At 49.3% G+C, this 16,778-nt stretch overlaps 7 protein-coding genes across 9 annotated transcripts; all 7 read left to right on the forward strand.

Annotated features, from left to right (window-relative positions):
• Positions 1-2,839: 2,839 nt before the first annotated feature.
• Positions 2,840-4,345, forward strand: PPTG_14622 (hypothetical protein; the record flags this gene model as incomplete). Its single annotated transcript, XM_008911551.1, has 2 exons — positions 2,840-3,979; positions 4,052-4,345. The coding sequence occupies 2 exons, from the start codon at positions 2,840-2,842 to the stop codon at positions 4,343-4,345; spliced, it is 1,434 nt and encodes a 477-aa protein (XP_008909799.1).
• A 211-nt stretch (positions 4,346-4,556) lies between these two features.
• PPTG_14623 (hypothetical protein) lies at positions 4,557-7,264 on the forward strand. The gene has a single exon (XM_008911552.1). It carries the CDS (start codon positions 4,603-4,605, stop codon positions 7,042-7,044), a length of 2,442 nt encoding a protein of 813 aa, XP_008909800.1. The 5' UTR covers positions 4,557-4,602; the 3' UTR covers positions 7,045-7,264.
• Positions 7,265-8,268: 1,004 nt separating this feature from the next.
• PPTG_14624 (hypothetical protein) lies at positions 8,269-10,248 on the forward strand. The gene is made up of 2 exons (XM_008911553.1): positions 8,269-8,804; positions 8,875-10,248. Exons 1-2 carry the CDS (start codon positions 8,396-8,398, stop codon positions 10,041-10,043), a joined length of 1,578 nt encoding a protein of 525 aa, XP_008909801.1. The 5' UTR covers positions 8,269-8,395; the 3' UTR covers positions 10,044-10,248.
• A 15-nt stretch (positions 10,249-10,263) lies between these two features.
• PPTG_14625 lies at positions 10,264-11,725 on the forward strand. Of its 2 annotated transcripts, XM_008911554.1 has the most exons (3): positions 10,264-11,025; positions 11,101-11,197; positions 11,272-11,725. In XM_008911554.1, the coding sequence occupies exons 1-3, from the start codon at positions 10,543-10,545 to the stop codon at positions 11,373-11,375; spliced, it is 684 nt and encodes a 227-aa protein (XP_008909802.1). In that variant the 5' UTR covers positions 10,264-10,542; the 3' UTR covers positions 11,376-11,725. The 2 variants fall into 2 exon arrangements, with proteins under 2 accessions (XP_008909802.1, XP_008909803.1); XM_008911555.1 differs by having other exon boundaries at positions 11,101-11,725.
• A 355-nt stretch (positions 11,726-12,080) lies between these two features.
• Positions 12,081-15,379, forward strand: PPTG_14626. 2 transcript variants are annotated; one of them, XM_008911557.1, is made up of 2 exons: positions 12,081-14,378; positions 14,454-15,379. In XM_008911557.1, exons 1-2 carry the CDS (start codon positions 12,120-12,122, stop codon positions 15,285-15,287), a joined length of 3,093 nt encoding a protein of 1,030 aa, XP_008909805.1. In that variant the 5' UTR covers positions 12,081-12,119; the 3' UTR covers positions 15,288-15,379. The 2 variants fall into 2 exon arrangements, with proteins under 2 accessions (XP_008909805.1, XP_008909804.1); XM_008911556.1 differs by having other exon boundaries at positions 12,081-15,379.
• Positions 15,380-15,461: 82 nt separating this feature from the next.
• Positions 15,462-16,048, forward strand: PPTG_14627 (hypothetical protein; the record flags this gene model as incomplete). The annotated part of the gene is made up of 1 exon (XM_008911558.1): positions 15,462-16,048. One exon carries the CDS (start codon positions 15,462-15,464, stop codon positions 16,038-16,040), a length of 579 nt encoding a protein of 192 aa, XP_008909806.1. The 3' UTR covers positions 16,041-16,048.
• Positions 16,049-16,205: 157 nt separating this feature from the next.
• PPTG_14628 (hypothetical protein) lies at positions 16,206-16,719 on the forward strand (the record flags this gene model as incomplete). Its single annotated transcript, XM_008911559.1, has 3 exons — positions 16,206-16,418; positions 16,477-16,554; positions 16,628-16,719. Exons 1-3 carry the CDS (start codon positions 16,223-16,225, stop codon positions 16,717-16,719), a joined length of 366 nt encoding a protein of 121 aa, XP_008909807.1. The 5' UTR covers positions 16,206-16,222.
• Between the last annotated feature and the right edge of the window lie 59 nt (positions 16,720-16,778).

Below are 16,778 nucleotides of genomic sequence, written 5' to 3' on the forward strand. Positions count from 1 at the left end.
AAGGAAAACCGCGAAGCAATGCGAGGAACTATTCAACGTGTCAATGCTATCGCTAACGGTGAAACCCCTTCAGTAGCTCTACTCCTCGAAGCGGTTGCGGTTAAGGCTCCATACAACAAATACGCCGCTAGCCTACGTGCGTTGACTATTTTGCAGACGAAGAAGCCCAAGGTTACCGTGTGGGAGAAGAGAAACAAGCCCCAACCGCAGAGGAGCGCATAATGACGGTGCTGCCGCTAAGAGTGCTAGATACGTGTATTATACAGGTCGCGCTGTTTCAGAATCGTTGGTTTAGCGATCATGAAAGGCAAATGCCTGAGCATGGTGTCTCTGTTTCTGTGGGCCGGACAGTGTATAACGTTTCGACGTTGAAAGCAATGCGCTGTTGGCACACCGCATTGAACAAAATGAATGATGTGGATGAAGCCATTAAATGGATCGATGCTCTTGACTTAGATGCATGGAGGCCCGATAATTCGATCTGGACGAAAGATCTTCTTGCTAAGGAAACGGTGAAAAAAGGACTCAAGGACGTGGGTATGCTTAGTGGTGACGCTGCGCTGACAACACTATGTGGGAGAAAGTGGTTGGAATGTGATTGTATTGATCGTACAATAAGGACTATATCAGCTCGGAATGAAGCTACGGCACAAGTGTTTGCTCTACCTGCCTCTGTAGCAAGATTCCCGGTATATGATGTGGAGTCGATCAAGAACGATGATGTGTGGGGGAAAGTGGAGGCTGCTCTGAGGGAGACAGCCACACCAACGAAGAGTCTGTACTTCTTCTCTACTATTTTTTTCGGCCAAAATCACTGGTGTGCTGTTTTGGTTAATATCCGGACTGGTCAAGTGATTATCTATGATCCTCAGGGGACGGCTGATCGCGTCGATAGATTGAAGGGGTACTTAAAGGGGGAGATCCTATCGCTGCTGCCAGCTTTACCATCTCCTAAGCGCTTTCGGTTTGAAGCGTTTGAGTGGATTCCCCAACTCGACAAGTACAACTGCGGCGTTTATATTCTTCTGTTTTTGGAGGCACGTCTTGGCGACGAACGGCCAAACGGTGTCGAAGGTAACACTAGGCCAGCAATGCAGTTCTTTCGTTACAGGCACCTCTGCCACAATCTGCTCGCGATTCATGATTCTGCTGCTGCTGGAGGGGCGACTAGGGATGCCTCAGGATAGTCAGGGTAAAGCTCTGGAAGCGTTCATATAATATATAACTCTTTGATATGACTCCAAGATTTGGCTCGAATTGTGTTCCTTCGTGAACTTAGCGAAAAACGCGTGCTTTCGAAGGAAGACATTCACTCTCTTTTCACCCCCTTTTTTGCTTTAAGTCGCCGTTGTTCTGCTCACAAACCTGATCTGCATATGGCTGTTACATACAAGGCTTTCCCATCATCGCAGTGTTTATATCTCGAGACTGTGTAGATACTGTGCATGAACTTGCACACTCTGCACATTATTGTCAAAATAATGTGCAAATAGCCCCTGTCAAAATGAAGCGCCGGTTGGCATCGGTCAGACTGGTGGGAATTTTTACGGTATGGCGTTACACTTTTTAATGTAAAGTTGGTGTAATATTTTATTTCGCCAGTGAAATAGCGGTCTTTAGTCACGAACTCTCGCAGGATTGCTACCACGTATTTTCTTTGTGGGCGTGTCGAAGTCTAAGCTGCTAGCACCTGCGAAGGTTTAACATCTGCCGTCAATCCAGCGAGGAAATTTTATAGCTAACACATGTAAATTCACAGTTCGGCGCTTTGTTTACGGAACACCACCACATAAAACAGTATAAAGTAGCAGCTTTTAAGCTTACAGCCACAAATGTGGCTATTACGTCACGCTCAGGTTTTGGCGAATGGTTGACAACACGATTGAGTTGGACGTGACTCCAAACAGGCTCATGCTGTTGCGCTAGCGCATCCGTCAGTTCGTGCTACGAGGTAGCACGCAGTAACTCTGGCTAATTTTGATCGTAATACACGGAAGACTCATGGACAATACCTCGATTCGATACATGGATTACAATTCTAACATTTTCTGTGTGGCAGTGTACTTCTGGACAATTCATGGACAATACCTGAACGTAATACATGGACTATAACTCTAACATTGTCTCTGCTGATCTCTGTCAGCATCCTCTGGTGCGGCGAAGGACCGGTAGGTGCAAATGACTTAATCTCACTAGGGATTTAAATTACATGGTAAGTGATTTATTTCAAGACATGGACATTACCTGGAGTGGGGACATGGTCAAAACATACATTCAGCGCATGGACTGCAGCATCGGCCTATCAAATTTCCCAAGAGAAAAATATTAAAAAAAAAAAAAGGTAGCAATAGAAACCTTTATGTGGAATCCGTTTATCGATGCATTTTTGCTGCCAGCTTGACCCAGTCCTACCTTACAGAGTGTAGCGCACTGCGAGTCGTTGCAGCCTGTGAAGCAAATTTTGACACTCAAAAATCAATTCAAATTAATGACAACCAGAATAGGAATTTATGTATGTATTGGACAAACCCATATTGTCCGAATATGTTATTGCCCATTGATGATGCATTCTCCTCTAAAACCCTGTCTTGGGTATAGCCAGCAGAATCAAGGGGTCTACTAACAAATGCTTATGTTTTACTAAGCACGTTCAACTAAACAGGCGACTGAATCACTGATATATATTTCTTCGCTACGTGAAAAAAAAAAGTATTTTCCCTGCTAAGGCGAAGACGATCTAGTTTAAATTCGCACACCTAATTTTAGGAAACCTAATGACGAAAGAATCGATAAATTTTATCCTGATCTTTTTATCTTGAAGCGTCGCTTATTACGGAGAATGCGCGTGATGATGGAGGGGTTCTACCTAGAAGCCCGCGCGTTGCTGGCATTGGCTCTGCCAAGCGCACTCTCCACATACTGCTACTTTGCTGTATCAATTACTGAGCTGAGTGTCATGGGTCACTTGGGCGTGGACGAACTGGCCTCAGTTGCGTACGCGCAATTGTGTTTAGACTTGTCCACACTCGTTTTCATGCAGGGCTTCAATGGTGGTATGAATTCGCTCTGCTCGCAGGCCTTCGGCGCCAAGAACTATCACTTGGTGGGCGAATACACGCTGTTAACGAGTCTTCTGGTAACCATAGCCTGCGTGCCGATGGCTCTGCTCTGGTGGAACCTTGATAGCCTGCTCCTCACGGCGGGTGTTGCAGAGCACGTGGCCTTTTTAGCAGGACAGTATGGTCGGCTGTCGTTGCTTTGGTTGTGGCCACGCAGCATGTTCCAAGTGCTCGCGAGTTTCTACCAGGCGCAAAACATTGTCCTCCCGACTGCCGCCTTCGACGTGCTCATGGTCGCTTTCAATGGCTTCTTCGCCATTGGGTTCACGTACGGTCGCTTTTGGCTACCCGAGCTTGGATTCATTGGTTGTCCACTGGGTACTGCAGTGGCGGTGACTCTGAGACTCGTGAGCTACGTCGCGTACATGAACGTCTACCGTCGATACCATTTGCAATGCTCGTGGCGTTGGGATACCCACTTTCTCGATAAACAGATTATCTGGAATTTGGTATCGGTAGGCGTGCCGCTTGCAGCCGGCGAGTTGCTGGAGAATTCACAGTTGACCGTGCTGACGCTTTTTGCAGCCAACATTGGTGAGCTCCAGCTAGGGACACACAACTCTATGATGGAGTTGTTCTTCTTTGCTACTTCGCCACTTTACGCTGTCATCGGTGGCTCGGTCACTCGAATCGGGAACCACCTTGGTGCTGGCCAGCCGTCGCAAGCTGGTCTTGCAGCTAGGATATGTGGGGTCTGCATCGTCACACTCACTACGACAAACAGCGTGGTTATCGTTAGCTCGCGGCGGCATCTGGGCCAAATATTCTCGGACGACCCGGTGGTCATCTCAGCGTTTAGTCAGGTGTGTTCTCTGGCAGCGCTGGCTTATTTTATACTGTCATTCTTCTGCTATGCCCTGGTGAGTCTGCTTCTTTTCGTCTTAAAAAAAATGGCTTTGTACTTTGCTAACTGAAAAAATACTTTTGCAAAGGCTGTGCTTCAAGCTCAAGCACGGCCAATGCCACTGGCAGTAGGAATGGTTGCTGGTGCTTGGCTAGTCGGCATACCTTCAGCTTACCTGTTGGGTGTCCATACAACTCACCCAAGTCTGCTGGGTATTTGGGAGGGCATGATATGCGGGTATACCGTGACTTCTGTTGTTAGCTTTTTCCCAGCGTTTGTGCAACCAAATTGGCAAGAAGAGGCTGACAAAGCAGTCAAGCGCTCGCATTTGAAGGAAAAGGAGCTAGCATCTCCTCAAGAATCGGACCGCTTGTTAGCATAGAGGTTTATAAAGCGAATACTTCGTATGTGCATCAATTATGCAGAATATCAAGCTATGATGTTGCGACGGTGCGTTTTGACCTCTTTGTTAGTCGTTATCACTCAGTAATTATTAATTGCTCCTGGTCTTCAAACATTATTTAAAAAATATGCTGAATAGTTTTTTATTGTCAAAATATCTTTTTTGCTTAGCCCCTGTCAAATCTGATGTAACCAAATCTGATTCGCCTCCGATCTTCCAACACACCAAGGTCACCGATGCGACTCTTCCCCCTGTTAGTGCCGCTGGCTTGTGCCATCAGTCTCCCTACGACGGATGCATCCATCCCGCGTGCTTGCTCCTCTTCGGCGCACCAGCAATTCGCATTTTGCAATGCTTCGCTGTCGACTTCCGAGCGCGTCGAGGACCTTTTACGTCGTCTACCGCTGGACGAGAAGGTGACGCTGTTGACCGCCCGTGCCAGCCCCAAAGGCAACATGAGCAGCATCGGTCTGCCCGAGTACAACTGGGGCGCTAACTGTGTGCACGGCGTGCAGTCGACGTGCGGCACCAACTGCGCCACGTCGTTCCCGAATCCTGTGAACCTTGGGGCCATTTTCGACCCACAAGCGGTGTTCGATATGGCCCAAGTCGTGGGCTGGGAGCTCCGTGCTTTGTGGCTTGAAGGGGCTAGAGAGAACTATGCCACAGGTCCTCACTTGGGACTAGACTGTTGGTCTCCCAATATTAATATTAACCGAGACCCCCGATGGGGAAGGAACATGGAGACTCCCTCTGAAGATCCACTGGTCAACAGCAAGTACGGCGTCGCGTATACTAAAGGACTACAGGAAGGAAAGGACAAAAGGTTCTTACAGGCGGTCGTAACACTGAAACACTATGCCGCGTACTCGTACGAACACTATGACGGGATTGATCGAATGGCGTTTAACGCGGTTGTGTCGAGATATGACTTCGCTGATACGTATCTGCCGGCTTTTAAGGCGTCGGTCGTGCACGGTAAGGCCAAGGGAGTCATGTGCTCGTACAACTCTGTAAACGGCATGCCCATGTGTGCGAACGAGCAGCTTAACTCCAAGTTGCTGCGTGGCGTGTTGGGTTTCGATGGATACATTACCAGCGATTCGGGAGCGATTGCTGGTATTTACCATCAGAGACATTACACCAAGACATTGTGTGAGGCAGGGCGACTTGCCATCTTGTCAGGAACAGATATCAACAGTGGAAGTGTCTACAAGCAGTGTCTGGAAGAGCTTGTGACTAGTGGACAACTGCCGGTGAAGGCGGTGGACGATGCCATGCGAAGAACGCTCAAGCTGCGCTTCGAGTTGGGCTTGTTTGACCCAATCGACGATCAACCGTACTGGCACGTGGCTCCCAATGAGGTGAACACGGCGGAATCGAGGCAACTGAGTCTGGATCTCACGCGAAAGTCGATAGTTTTACTGCAAAATCATGGCAATATTTTGCCATTAGCCAAGGGCAAGAAGTTAGCGGTGATTGGACCACATGCGAAGGCCAAACGCGCTCTACTGGGCAATTATCTAGGGCAGATGTGTCACGGCGACTACCTAGAAGTTGGATGTGTGCAGACGCCTTTGGAGGCGATCACTATCGCGAATGGAGCGTCGAACACCGTGTACGCTCAAGGCTCCGGTATTAACGACACGTCTACTGCAGGCTTTGACGAGGCTGAAGCGGCAGCGAGAAAAGCAGACTCCGTCGTGTTGTTTTTGGGGATTGATACGTCAATCGAGCGTGAAGCGTGGGATCGAGAGAATATCGACATGCCTAATATCCAGATGCAACTCCTTAAGCGTGTTCGCCGTGCAGGCAAACCGACCGTTGTGGTCCTCTTTAACGGCGGCGTGGTGGGCGCTGAGGAGCTTATCTTGCACACGGATGGTGTCGTGGAAGCGTTCTACCCCGGATTCTTCGGTGCTCAAGCTGTGAGTGACATTATCTTCGGTGATGCAATCCCAAGTGGCAAGCTTCCCGTTACAATGTACCCATCTAATTATATCAAGAGCGTGGACATGAAGAGCATGAGTATGACCAAGTATCCTGGTCGTTCATACCGCTACTACAAGGAGGTACCGGTGTTCCCGTTCGGTTGGGGGCTCAGTTACACGAAATTCACCTTGGCACTTGACAGCGCGAGCGGTGTGACGGATCCGAGCGAACCCATTGTAGTAACGCGTAATTTGGACCAAACTGTCACGGTTATCCTCTCGAACGACGGCGATATTGTCGGAGACGAAGTGGTGTTCGCGTTCTTCCGACCTCTGAAGGTCAATGCGACTGGCAATGCAGCGTTGCTGAACGAGCAATTATTCGACTACCGTCGTGTGAGTCTACGCCCCACCCAGTACCGCAAGCTAAACTTCCGCATCCGACAGAGCACTCTGGCTTTGGTTGACGACAATGGCAACCAGGCAAGCTTCCCTGGTTTCTATGAGGTTATCATCACCAACGGCGTGCACGAGCGTGTAACTTTTGCTATCCACTTGGTCGGGGAGTACGAGACGCTGAGTGTATTCCCGACGGATGTCGGCTACGTCCCCCCGTCGGCTCGATCGGAGGATGCACTCAACAGCGACTTCCATCTGGACGCCACCCGCGCTTTTGAGAATGTCCCAGTTCGTCCAACCGAAGACAAGAAACCTGAAGCAGTCGCAGTTGCCATGGCTTTTGACTAGCCCTTGTTTGCTGCCCGCGATAAGAGAAAAAAGCACTGATAGCAGTGTGAATCGTGTTCGCGTACATGTAGAGCTGGGAGGCAGAGTCACAATGAAATCCACCACTTGTCCCTCAGCAACAAAACAAATTTTCTTTATATCTAAAAAATGGCAAGTGAAATTCGTTCTGCTATCGGACTTCCACCAACGACCCCGCGCCCAGATACATGTATCGCACAATGATCGTCTCTTAAATTTTTGCAGTTCAATTCAGCGACGCTGTTCACGCCATCGTCAGGGCATTAATACCGGACACAAATGGTACCAGCACCAAGGTATCCGATTTCGGATTCAGATGACTGAGTACGAACGCCGATAAATGGGTTTGCCAGGACAAGCTTGTACGATCCTGAGCAGGTGCGATCCTCTTTAACATGTACCGTAACTCAATCAGAGACACTACAAGGTGATTTGTGTTTGTTGCGGGAAAGCAACGCGCTAGCTGCCACGCCCCGCCTTGTTGTTATTGCATCGAATCTTTTGGGTGAAAGAAGCACTCAATGAAACGTTTTCCCAACCTTCACTTATTTGTGGGCTAGAGCCACAAACCGACTTGATCTTTTTGGGACTTCAACAGATTCAGTAGGTATCGGCAAGTGTGCTCATGCCACCAACAGAAGTCCGCTGGAGCGACAGACAAAACTTAATCTTACAACTTTGAATTTTGTCGGTCGCGCCAGAACGTGAGCCTGAGGGGATCCAAATGACCGAACATGTCATGCTCATGAAGTGTACACGGAAGTTCCGTGACGGAACACAGTTTGTCTGAGCGCTAACATGCCATCTAGCCTTCAGCGACAAGCCCGCTAACGCATTCAATTCAATGAAATGACCCGATTGCGGTTCAGCGACGTAGCGTGCACCCTCCACGCTAGTAGCGTCGAGTAATCGCTGCCCTGCTGGCACATTGCAAAACTTTTCGCATACTACTGAATAGCCACATCGGATTATCTCCTGGCTCAACAGTACAGAATGGAAGTGTGAAGTTGGCCAAATTGCGTTCGCTCAGTCGGTCGCGCTAGGTTTATCTTGTCTCTGCTCACTCAAACGCGACTGCAACCGATTTCAAATTAGGGGAAGGGTAAACTTTCTCTTTAACCTGTTGGTGCTAATGATACCGAATTTTATTAAGTCGATACATTAACTGTTTGGGATAACTTTTTAAATTTATATCGCAGAAAGCACCAAAGAGACGAGTCTTGAGTCTGGCCGTACAGAGCATCATCACGCGTCAGTCGCTTTTGGCCCTCAGTGTCATAACGAGACATTCCCGATTCCGCCAAGCCCGCCGTTCCGCTGCCATTGTTCTGTCATGGCTTCTGCGGATGTGCTCTCGGACTCGTACATCACACTGACGCCCACGGCGGCGTCCAGCAGCCAGAGGGGAGGCGCGCACTCAGCGCCAGCCAGTGACGTGCTGGCCCGCAAACGGGCGGCGGCCGCAAAGCGCAAAGCCTCGATGGAGATCATGAAGGTGAACGAGCCGGAGCCTGAAGACGACACTGACCGGGACTCGTCTCGAACCGAGACTGATCGCAGCTCGGAAATCGGCAACGGTGACACCACTAGCACAGACGGAGACGACGTCTCCACTAGTTCGATAGTGATTCCAGATTCGGACGAAGAGGACGAGGAAGACAAGGAAGAAGAAGAAAGTGAAAACGAAGATGTCATACCAACCTACGTGTGTGAACTGCATGACCCCAAGCCAGTGCTTGTCGGTAAGTTGGTGATTTGACGTACCGTTGTTGTAAGAGGAATTTGCTGATCCTGGTATTGTGCCCTGAACAGCCGAGCAGATTCCATGCAACCGCGTAGACATCAATTCGTGTGAGGCGAGCAACGGAATTACAGATACCTTGCTGTTCCGTTATGAGATTTCAGTGGGGCGTGCACAGCAAACGTTTGAATGCTCGCCGTCCAGAGCGTTGGAAGTATTTAAAAAGCTCTCTAGAGACAAAAAGTGTGCAGATCAGCTGCGGTTCATCGAGGTGAACTGCCTAAAGGACGGATTGATGGGATCACTGAAGCGGATGTACGTGTCCCCAGAACAGATCTCGATGGAAGTAAAGGACGTACTGGAGGCCATTTCGGACGTGGACCCAGTGCTCATGAACGCCACGTATCTTGATCTCGTGGGTGCAACGAAGGGGTCGACTTTGTCGCGAGAAATCGAGAAGCTTCTGGAGTCGCACAGCAAGGCACCAGGGGCCGATGCGCCGTGTATGTGCGACACCTACTACAAGTCAGTAAAGCGCTACGGCGACTTCTTCCGCGAACAAGCAGCAACTGCTAACAACCAGTACCGCCAGTCGACTGTAGCCAGTGAGACTCTCATGAGATCCCGCGGTGTGCTATCGTACTATACAGACACCATTTATATCTTGGACAAGCGTGAGTTTCGCCCATTGCATGGACTCAAGCTGTGCAACGTGTACGGCTTCGGTCGCCGCAAACTATTCGAGATCGTGCGTGTGTCCCGCAAGCAGTGGTCGATACGCCATGTAAACTACGGCGAAATCTACACATTGTCGTTGAAGAAATACGCCGGTGGCGTACATCACATGGTGGCGGTGAAGCGCATGGTTCCCGACGTGCAGAAGGGAGGGCTACGACAGGAGAACGTGTGTTTCGTTAAGAAATCCAAGAGCCAGGGGTATCGTTGCCTGCTCAACTCTGAGGTGATATCGCAGGGTAAAGTCACGACGTCCATTTCGATCCAGAAGCCCAAGTCGCCCCCAGGGGACCCCAACTTCCACTACATGACCATGAGCGAGGTGTCCGGTCCGTCGCGTGCGTCGATTTGTAGCAGTACGCTCAGTGTCCCGTGCGAGCGCTACAAAAACGTCCAGCGTTTGAATGTGAGCGGTGGCAGCGACATCGTGACGTACATTGCACTGGCCGCGAGCTACGACATTCTTGTCGGCGCCCTAAGCTACTGGATGGAGCGCAAATATTGAGAGCGCTAGTATTAGATCCTGGGGTTGAAGCGAGGTGTAAGTATAAGGTGTCCAAATATTCAAAAGTGCTCAAAAATTGACGCTCATTTCGTATCCGTATGACACCCGGTCGCTAAACGAATGTGTCTGGCAAAGAGAATCCATGACATCCGTCCTCATTGACAATTGGGCAACTACAAAGAAATGTTTTGGTGGTGAGGATCTCATTTTCATCACTTCAACTAGGACTCCATGATTGTCGCCGATGGTCTTCGCAAGGCAATAATGGAGCAATTACAATTACCTTATAGCGCTCGTTGTGGTGCCAGATCAGCCTCTACCTTGCCACCAGTGCCTTTCAATTTGAACGGCACTGGCGGCAGTTTATGGAAGTCCAAGACTTTTCGCTTAAGATTCGTTTCCCAAATAATCTCCCAATCATGCCCATAATTTCTGACGGTTGATGACCATCACACGACCAGTCCAAATTGCGATTTTTTACCACACTTGAACCGAAGCCATGGCGAGCCCCCAGCTGATCACGGAGATGGAGACGAAGTACCCGAATCTGAGCGTGCTACGATATCGCGCGCTGGCTCCGCTGCAGATCAAACTGCGCGACGAGAAGACGACGCCGACTGAGTTCAAATTCTACGCCGACCGCCTCATGCGGATCCTGGCCGAGGAGGGATTGGCAGCTTGCGCGAACAAGACGGAGACGGTGGTGACCCCCACAGGCGACTCTTTCACGGGCCTCGTGCCAGCCGAGAAGGTCTGCGCTGTGTCCATCATCCGAGCAGGAGACAGTTTGCTGCAATCCATTATTGAGTGCGATCCTACGGTCTCCGTGGGCAAGATCCTGATCCAGCGTGACGAAAAGTCCGAGGACAAGCACCCGATCATGTATTATTCCAAGCTCCCACCCAACATAAAGGAGCTGGACAACGTACTGCTGGTTGACCCCATGCTGGCCACTGGAGGCAGCGTCAACATGGCGATCAAGGTGAGGTTTGTATACTGCATGGTATATTGGTGGCGAATGGTGTTTTTGACGATGGATGCTGTTTGTTTGTCATAGACTTTGATTGACGCTGGTGTGGAGCAGAAGAAGATTACATTCCTGAACGTCATTTCGTGCCCTGAGGGTCTTGCTTCACTGTTCAGCGCGTTCCCAGGTATCCAATTTCTGTTCGTTAATACCTTGTTGTGCAAGTTGCTAATATGCGGCTGTGTGTTCTTCTATCTACAGACGTGAAGGTTGTGACTGCCGGCCTGGACATTGGATTGAATGCCAGCAAATATATTCTGCCTGGTCTCGGCGACTATGGCGACCGCTACTACAACACGGTTTAATCAAGGGAGAGTATTCGAAACTGGTATAGACAGTAGTAACGTAGACAATCTGGTAGTTGCGGTAGCGTCAGCGTCGCGCGCATGTGGTTATCTCGCTCGGTAGCCAGCGGGCGTCTACCCGTAAGATAGCTCTTGTCAGTATGCTCGCTTGAATGGTGTGAACTCTTCCGTTGCCGTGCATGTGTAGCGAACCTTTACTTAAGCGTGACGTTTGACTGATCTCAGAGAGGGATGCATTCCATTCGCAATGCTGAACCTACCGGTAACGATGCTTCGTCAATTCGTTGTGAACTTTTGCTTGGAAATGGACCTACCTTGTTGGCAAAACACAGTCGTCACCAGGAAACGGGCATTGCACTCACATAATGTGAGTGCATTGTATATGTGTGAGTCACATATACTAACATTTATGGATAATAGTTCGAAATTCACAAAGCAATGGCAAACAACTGCTCGCGATTGAGCTACATGTACAGCATGGTGGTGCCGTGTGTCTTGTCTGGAAATCCGGCTTGGGCGTTTGGGGTTGTCCTGAATTCAAAGTCTCAAGATGGGATTAAGTACCCAAGCGTAGCTATATTCAACATTACAGGTTTCTAGCACGTGAAATTAAACGTTCCCTGCTGTACCCGCTCAATCCCTTCTGACAAGTTTCAAATTCTCACGAACTTTAGCCTAGAAATCAGAGCCTTTTTGTCTCATTGTCTAATCTGCCAAGCAACAGGCACATTTGGAGTCGGCAATATGTCTAGTGCTCCGGACTACTGCGGCTGGGGCGCCAAGCAAGGCAGCAAAGTGCGCACGTGGAAGAACCGCTACTTCGTTCTACGTGGGCGAGAGCTGGTCTATTATTCTGGAGCCAAAAGCGACGGTAGCGGCGATGGGGTTGGCGAGAAGGGTCGTCTCAAAGTACGCAATGTGGACTATTCGCCCGACCGAAAGAACGGACTGTTCATTCATGGAGAAGGTAAAGACCTCAAAATGACGACGGCCAGTGCACAAGAGAGTCGCGTGCTGTTCCGTAAGATCAAAGAAGCAGTTGGGGAGCAGGGGACGAGTTTTAGGATGTCACAGACTCAACCGAAAATTGCCAAGAAGTCCGTGGAAAAAGAAGGTTGGTTGCTCAAAGAGGAGCCACAATTGCAGGCTTGGAAGAGACGTTATGTCATGCTCAGTGGTAGGACAGTCGAGTTCTGCGCTCATCGGAACGCGGTGCCAATTGATTCGCTGACACTGATGAAAGTGAAGGCTGATGAGACTAGTCCTCTGTCACTGGGACTCATTGGAAAAGGAGGAAAAGTGGTTCATGTGGCAGCGGACACGAGAGAAGAGATCGAGGGCTGGGATCGAGCTCTTGCGGCAGCTATTGGCCAACCGTTGGCACTGCGTCAAGTGATGAAAGTGCAAGAAGAAGTTGGAAATCAAGAATTGGAGACAGTGAGTGATACAGATTTGGTCGCTCGGAAATACTCGACTGCAGTATGCGAAGGTTGGTTGGAGAAGCTTGGACAACACAGCAAAGTATGGAAGAAGCGGTATATGTCACTGGCGAATGGGATGCTGGAGTATCGCAAAGGACCCATGGAACAGCTATCGGCAGAGCTTTATGTGGCGGACGTCAGATACAGCAGTGAACACTCCGATGCTCTGGAGATCAAATTTGGCTCAGATAAATCGCGTTCTAACGGTGATACCATCTGCGTCAGGGCAGAATCCGTTCGAGAGCTAGACAAGTGGATGAATGCGCTCTGTGCTGCTATTGGCAAACCGCCGTTGCAACCGGTTGATGGAAATTTAGAGCCTTCATCTCCAATGAGTAGCAGATCGAGCGAAGATCGACAAAGCAAGCATCAGCTACCACCATTCCCAAGAAACGTGTTGCATTCTCAAGACAGCGATAGGTCCTCGAGTAACACACAGCCGTCAACTCCAGCCAACACTGATCGCTCCTCTGCCAACCAAGTCACAGTCTCTGCAGCTACAAACCGCATTAAACGGGGATGGTTGTACGAACAAGGCGACGCAGCATCTTCCTGGAAGTTGCGATACTTTGTGCTTCATGGAAATACTCTCCAGCACTACAAACATGTCAACGGAACATCCGAAACTCTTGGTAACGTGACCAGTGTTACCCGCAACCTCAAGTCATCGGGATCTCTATGTATTCAATTTGAAGAAGGCAGCACTCTCAGCGTGTATGGTGAAACGAAAGCCGACACCGAGGCGTGGTATGCTTCTCTGTGCAAAGCATCCTGGAGCGCAGCAGAGAATCCACCGGAAAGGATGTCAAATTCCAACCAAGAAGAAGAACTCCACGAAGACAATGGTTTCCGAGGGTGGCTATTGAAGAAAGGACAGAACTTCAAGACCTGGAAACGACGCTACTTCGTGCTTGAAAGCAGCCGACTTGCCTACAGTGCGAGCGCTGATAGCGAAGTTTTGGGCTCTGGTGTGGTATTCGAAGTTGATGTGGGGAATCTCCGCCCATTTTGCCTCAATATTCGCTTCCAAAATGGTCGAATGCTTTATGTTGTGGCTCCAACTCACGAAGCGTTCTCGAAGTGGTTCGATGTGCTTAGGAGAGCGTCCAACCTGGCTGAGTCGTTCTTGTCTCAAAGTAATGGGACAGCTGTGTTTGACGAAGAATTCGACAATGATATTGGTGAGAACGCGAATGATGTGGATGTGGAGTTTACAGAAGAGGACTATGCTGAGTACGAAAGATCTCTGCGTGATGGTGAAGGGCCCTCGTTGTGGATTGCAGCCATGCAGAATAAGCCCGAGTACGATGCACTCAGCTCGTCGGCTTCCGAACAAGACGATCAACAAGTGGTCGAGGAACGCAATTCTACTGATCTAATTCCTCGAAATGAGTCACAAGGATGTGTCGGGTGGTTGAAGAAGGAAGGCGGAAAAGTTAAGAGTTGGAAGAGGCGGTATTTCACTCTTTATGGTTCGAAGCTGAGCTACTACAAGAGCGAGAAGGGATCTCTACTACGCTCCGTAAGCGTCATTAACGTTGAGCCACATCCATCGGTCTCACTGGGTTTGACAGTATCTACTGTTGGTGGTCGAAAGTTGATTGTACAGGCTGAGTCGAATGGAGAGTTCAACAAATGGCTCAATGCTATCCAAGAAGCTGTGGCAGAAGCAAGCGAGAGAAATTCGACAGGGATTGAAATTCCAATGATGAACATGGTTATAGACCACAGATCAAGTGAGGACTTGCAATCCTTTGCAAGTCACAGTGGTTGGCTGCAGAAAGAAGGTCAGCGGTTCAAGACATGGAAAAGGCGCTACTTTACTTTGAAAAATAGCGCCTTGATCTACTACAGCGAGATCGGTGGCGTGGCACGCGGTCATGGCATGGTGAAAGGTGTGCATCAGGACACCAAGCCACTTACTCTTGTGATTGAGTTCCGTAGTGGCAAGACGATGCGTGTGACGGCAGCAAGTGAAGCGGAGAAGAACTCGTGGCTCCAAGCCTTGTCACGAGGTCGTACTTCCAGTAGTACAACCGCTGTCTCGGATATTACCGATGATGTTGTCGACTCTGAGAGTGAAGATGAAGATCAGGAACGCGCAGCTCGCATTAGTCGATTCAATTCTAAGGATTATATCAACGACACAATTACGAACGACACGCTCATGCGACTTCGTGATGAAGAAGGAGAGGGGGCAATACTGGAACCTGGTGCTGGTGCGGTTAACACTTCTCGCTCTTTCAAGGGAGAACTAACATTTGACGAAGAAGAAGAAAAGGAAGACATGGGACTCAGCACCACTGGAGCAGATTACTATCGCAAACTACTAGCTGAAGAAGAACGAGTCCAGCAACAGCGATCAGATGAAAAGCTAGCTAAAGGAGAACCTCCAATTACCGGATGCGCACCTTGCTGCACGGTGATGTAGGAAAGGAACATCTTCTACATTTACAACTCTGTACCCTAGATAAATGCACGTCTAGCTTTAGACAACATCCTTGTATTTTAGATCTTTTTTTGCTGTTTTTTTTTTCAGTTTCTGTTGAAAGGTCTCCATTTGCGATATACCAACCGTCTACTACTATCTAGATCAGTGTGCCAAATGGACAAGAAGTATGATTCCTGCAGCTACAAGGCACGCCGCACATTTCTCGGCGGGGAATTTGAGGTTCGGGTGTTCGAGGTGGACGATGCTGGTGTAGCCGCGGTGGTCTTTCAGATATCGCAGGATCACGGTCCACCGCTCAAATTCTCGAGAGTATTTTCACGTGCTGAGCTCAACAAGGCCGGTATCGAGAGAACCTTGGAGGGTCATGTTGCGCTCGTGGACTCGCTCGAGCTTGTCGAAGACGCGTATTTCACCGGCAACGACGCGGTTACTGCGGGACTGAACATGCTCGAAGCATACCAGTTGTCGTCCACACTTCCTGGTATCAGCTTTCCGTCGCCGATCGTCTCGCACCAGGCAGCTCTGTCCTACTTTTCACGTGCACCGGTGGGACTTAGTACGTGGAATAACAGCCGAGTACCTGAAGAGGAGAACCTATTGGTGAATCTGGTAGTGAAGGGACTAACCGAGTTGTGTCGAGAGAAACCACCTGGTCTGCAAGCAGTCAAGTGGCTCGGGAATTGGTTTCTCGACCACAACCCAGCACAGCCAAAGGTGGAAGTAGACGATTGAGAGAGGAATTATAGGATTGCCTTGGTATTTGAACAATACATAACGCATGTCTACAGTGTATCGATCTGTAAATTGCGTGAAGTTCCACTACTAGCTCGAATTGAGGAACTGAAGCGAAATGTGCTTCGATGCCTAATGAACCGTCGCGACTATTGACTTTCATCTCTTAAACACCGACAACCATGGCGGATGAGCTGCAGTCATCGGAAGAGCTTGCGTTTGTCGCTGAAGAGGTAGATCGCATCATCCTCACGTCCATCGAGAGCTGCCTGAAGGACGAAGTCTACGACGAGCTGAAGGTTTCACAGTGGGTCGACTACATCTGCGAGTCCATCATGAAAGGGCTGAGTGAACTACGGAAACCGCTCAAGTACATTGGTATGCAGTAGTTTAAAGGCAATAGTTACTACTCTCTACTGATGACTGGTTCTTCTAGTGAGCTGCCTCATCATGCAGAAGAACGGTGCTGGCGTGCATGCTTCGGTCTCCTGTCATTGGGATACCGTCACAGACGGTAGGGATAACACAACCATGACCAAGCTTTTGTATTGTAATCTCCTAATTGACATTTACTTTATTATTTGCAGGCGCACACGTCGTCAAGTGGCCAGGCGACAAACACAAAGACCACAACCGGAGCATGTATTGCATTATCACCGTCAGCGGCCTCAGCTTCTAACGCAAAATACCATCATTTCATCAAACGCAAAAGTTAGTTTTTTCTGATTTTGTTCGTTG

The sequence above is a fragment of the Phytophthora parasitica genome (assembly GCF_000247585.1).
Source record: "Phytophthora parasitica INRA-310 unplaced genomic scaffold supercont2.42, whole genome shotgun sequence".
In the NCBI taxonomy this organism is placed as follows: Eukaryota; Oomycota; class Peronosporomycetes; order Peronosporales; family Peronosporaceae; genus Phytophthora; species Phytophthora nicotianae.

What these genes read in the sequence shown, in the direction of transcription:
- PPTG_14626 (XM_008911556.1), top strand. Translation starts at nt 12,120, where the DNA reads ATGTCTAGTGCTCCGGACTACTGCGGCTGGGGCGCCAAGCAAGGCAGC.
- PPTG_14623 (XM_008911552.1), top strand. Translation starts at nt 4,603, where the DNA reads ATGCGACTCTTCCCCCTGTTAGTGCCGCTGGCTTGTGCCATCAGTCTC.
- PPTG_14625 (XM_008911554.1), top strand. Translation starts at nt 10,543, where the DNA reads ATGGCGAGCCCCCAGCTGATCACGGAGATGGAGACGAAGTACCCGAAT. An exon ending in GCGTCAACATGGCGATCAAG is followed by an intron (nt 11,026 to 11,100) that starts GTGAGGTTTGTA and finishes TGTTTGTCATAG; the next exon opens with ACTTTGATTGACGCTGGTGT. An exon ending in ACTGTTCAGCGCGTTCCCAG is followed by an intron (nt 11,198 to 11,271) that starts GTATCCAATTTC and finishes TTCTATCTACAG; the next exon opens with ACGTGAAGGTTGTGACTGCC.
- PPTG_14624 (XM_008911553.1), top strand. Translation starts at nt 8,396, where the DNA reads ATGGCTTCTGCGGATGTGCTCTCGGACTCGTACATCACACTGACGCCC. An exon ending in CCCCAAGCCAGTGCTTGTCG is followed by an intron (nt 8,805 to 8,874) that starts GTAAGTTGGTGA and finishes TGCCCTGAACAG; the next exon opens with CCGAGCAGATTCCATGCAAC.